Genomic DNA, 3650 nt, shown 5'->3' on the forward strand with positions numbered 1-3650 from the left:
ATATATATATCTTTGCCAAATTTTCCCAGTGCTGGGATTCTCTCTATCCCCAATAGGACTGAGTCATAAAAACAGAAACAAAAACCAAAAACCAAAAAAACTTACCAATGCTATTGTCAGCTGGAAGAAGTAGTGGAGCATGTGAAATTTCAGTCGTTGGGGGATGGGAGGAGGAACATGTACAGTGAAGATTTCTTTTATGAGAACCCATACACTGACCCCCAGGACCAGGAAGCTTGCAGTGGTGAAGAGTGTTATCATCAAGATCATGGTGGTATTGTTCCTTCAGAATAAGCCGAAGAAGACCTATCTCCTGGAAAGAGCTTATAGAACTCTCACCTCCACAGATCCAGGTGCCTTATAACACACAGAGTGACTTCAGAGCATGCCTCTTCCCACTACAGGCAGCTGTGACATTCTGGGAACATCTTTTTGTGGTGCTCAAGGGATTGCATCAGATCCCCGCCTGCAGAAGATCCCTGGCACCTTGTCCCCAGGTCAGATTGGGCTTTATCATAGGACCTGCAGCATCACCAGCTGGTTAGAAGTGTGACACTGTGTGAGGAAGGACTGATGGCAGAGTATGGTTTCATTTATGGAGGATGTGGGAAGCTCATGGAAGTCATGTAAAGTGCCCTTCCTTCTCTTCAGAGCAAAATTAGAGACGAGAGATGGCCTTATATGCCAAGCAACATTTGAGGAAAACCCCAGAGGAGTATATGGAAAGGTTACCCATATACAGTTCTTTCTTCTTGCTAGCCTGATATACCGGGTAACTTCACAGTTGCTTCTTGTCTTAGCCTCATCTTATTTTTTTGTCTCATACATCAACATCTATGTTATAGCTGATGTCCCTGGACATTAGCTAATTTAGAGACAAAAAAAATCCCTCATCTGTGAGCATACTTTTCCTATATAAACCAAGACATGTAGGATGAACACCATCTCCTTTATTAAATTCTCAATGTATGTGTGATGCAAGTATGGTGATATTACTAAATACCTGAGAGACTAGACAGTGTACTGTACTGCAGCCTCTAAAAGTAACATGTATGGGACAGAACCATAAGCAGGAGGTAGAAACTATTATATAGCCTTGCTGTGAGCAGTAAGGTATACAACTAAGACTGGACTGTTTACCCAGAAAGACTTTATCATGCCATGAAAGGGAAGAATTGCAACAAGAAAAAGACATGTGGCAATTATCCCCAGTTCAATATCAGAAAAATCAATAGTTCAGTATGAATATAGGGATATTATAACAGGGAAGTGTGATCATCAGAAATACTCAGCATCTAAACTGCTTGAATTGAAGTGTCAGATGTGAGATGAAAGAGCCTCTCATAGGCTGCCTTGTGAATATATGGGACATGGGGGTTTGTGGGATCAGTCTTTGTCCATGGAAGCAGAAACACTGGGCAATATAATAATTCATTTCTTCTTGAGACAAAGGTTGCATGATCTGAGACAATATAAAGGGATCAGCCTCTGATAGATGGCCTCATAGGAGCCATTAGAGACACTTGATTATCACTGGCTGAATCCCCCCACCCCATGAATGTCAAGGACTGGGGAACAATAGAAGGATAGGTATTATTGAAGAAACTGTGTATAAGAGAGGTGGTATTTCATACACAGTCCACCAGATGAGATAAGATAGTTTTCAGGAGAGAGCAAGGAAGAAATTGGTTAGGGAGGTATCCTGGAATTAATAATGGCTACCTTCTGTTTTTAAAAAGGTGAGTGTGGGTGGCCAGCAAAATAGTTCAATGGGTAAGGGTGATTAATGACAATTCTTATTATCTGAGTTTGATTCCTAAAACACATGTGGTGGAAGGAGAGAACCAAGTTCCAAAATTTGTCCTCTAGTCTATTCACATGTGCTGTATATGTGTATGCTTGCATGAATACACATAACACACACACAATTTACTCTCTCTCTCTCTCTCTCTCTCTCTCTCTCTCTCTCTCTCTCTCTCTCTCTCTCTGTAAATTTAGTGGTCTCGCTGATTAACAAATTATAGAGAAATGATTTGTTGAAGATTGTGGATTTACACAGTTAGGTAAAAGACATTCCTCAGAAACAAGAGGCTGTTGGGTGAATTTTTTATTTTGAATGAGTTATCATCCAAAAGTTTTTGATCTGCAAGGCCACTAAATCTACACACACACATATACTATCAATAACAACAACAATAATAATTGTGATTGGTAGTACTATTGTGAGCACAGCAGACCTAGGCAGTAAGATTCTATTGCTGAAGGCATTGCACTATGGTTACAGGCCACAGAACTAGCAGGCTGGTGATAAGCTATATATTCTCTACCTACTGGCTGCCTTTTTAGTACCAGACAAAGGGTAGATAATTGCTAATCGATGGTCCTGTTCCAATATGGATCTTGCATGCTACACTACCAATGACCTAGGCAGGATGTGCCTGCTGGTCCAACAGGAGCACAATAGTTATGGGTAGACACACACACACACACACACACACACACACACCCCACTATGGAGGTCATAATCCCCTGTGGTAGAATAACTACTATTGTTTCATAAAATGAGTGTGATGTGCTACTTAAATTGCTTCCTAAGAAATTATGTTTATATCTATAATAGAATATTGCTAATGTCAGTTTCAGTCATGGAAGGAAACTTTGTTTGTTATTTGGTTTGTTTGTTTGTTTCACAATGAGGGATTATTACTGTAAAGACTGATAAGTTGTTCCTAAGAATAATTAAATATTGGTCTGTAATAGTGGACCAATACTCAGACATACATGGAAATCCGATGTAACTAGATATTCATGTTACTCCCTCTATTGTTTAAATAACATCATAGAAAGAAGAAACAGAGGAAAGGTGGAGTGCTTTCTGGTGATTTCCCCTTAATTGGAACATTCCTTAGAGGAGAAAGGAGTGAATCTCATATAATATCCCAGACTCAGAAAGTTGGCACATTTGCAAGGTTCTTCTCCAAGGTCATATAAGCAGTAACAATGCATAGAAGAGCAGGTGCAGCAGTGTACCAAGATTTCTTGGCTACTGCTCTCATGAGTCATCCATCACTCATGCAGGGGTGAGATTTCCAGTGGTGCAGGTGCCTTTGAGTCACCCACGTTTCAGTTAGTGACTCTAATAGCCTGGGTCATTAAACTAATCTTAGGTGAAATTTCTTCTTTGGCCTATCATTGTGCTTCTCTGGGGGGTGAGTAGACTTTGGTTCTACTTCCCAAGAAAAGCAACACAATGGGGTTGCTATAATTGTAGGTCAAGGAAGAAAAACACATGGAAGGAAGAGTGTGAAGATGGAAGTTGTTTTATTTTATCTACTTGGGAAGTTGTTGTAATACAACACTGAACAAATGTGTGTGTGGAGGAAAAGATTTACTGGATGTACACATGTTTACCACAGTGCATCATTAAGAGAAGCCAGGGGAGGAACCTGGAGAGAGGAACTGAAGTAGTGACCATGGGGGGAATGATACTTCCTTTATTGTACAATCTAGGACCACCTGCTTAGAAGTGGTACTCTCATGTTGTTCCCCCTATAGGGTTGAAGATCCCTTTAGCTCCTTGGGTACTTTCTCTAGCTTCTCCATTGGGAGCCCTGTGATCCATCCAATAGCTGACTGTGAGCATCCACTTC

The 3650-nt window shown here is 40.6% G+C and overlaps 1 protein-coding gene across 1 annotated transcript in view; it reads right to left on the reverse strand.

Moving 5' to 3' along the window:
• LOC110293659 (arylacetamide deacetylase-like 4) overlaps positions 1 to 270 on the reverse strand; it is a 10126-nt gene extending 9856 nt beyond the window's left edge. Inside the window, exon 1 of the mRNA XM_021161534.1 lies at positions 106 to 270. Within this exon, the coding sequence (XP_021017193.1) occupies positions 106 to 270 (165 nt within the window). The remainder of the gene's footprint in view (positions 1 to 105) is intronic.
• Positions 271 to 3650: the final 3380 nt, after the last annotated feature.

The sequence above is a fragment of the Mus caroli genome, chromosome 4, assembly GCF_900094665.2.
Source record: "Mus caroli chromosome 4, CAROLI_EIJ_v1.1, whole genome shotgun sequence".
Lineage (NCBI taxonomy): Eukaryota > Metazoa > Chordata > Mammalia > Rodentia > Muridae > Mus > Mus caroli.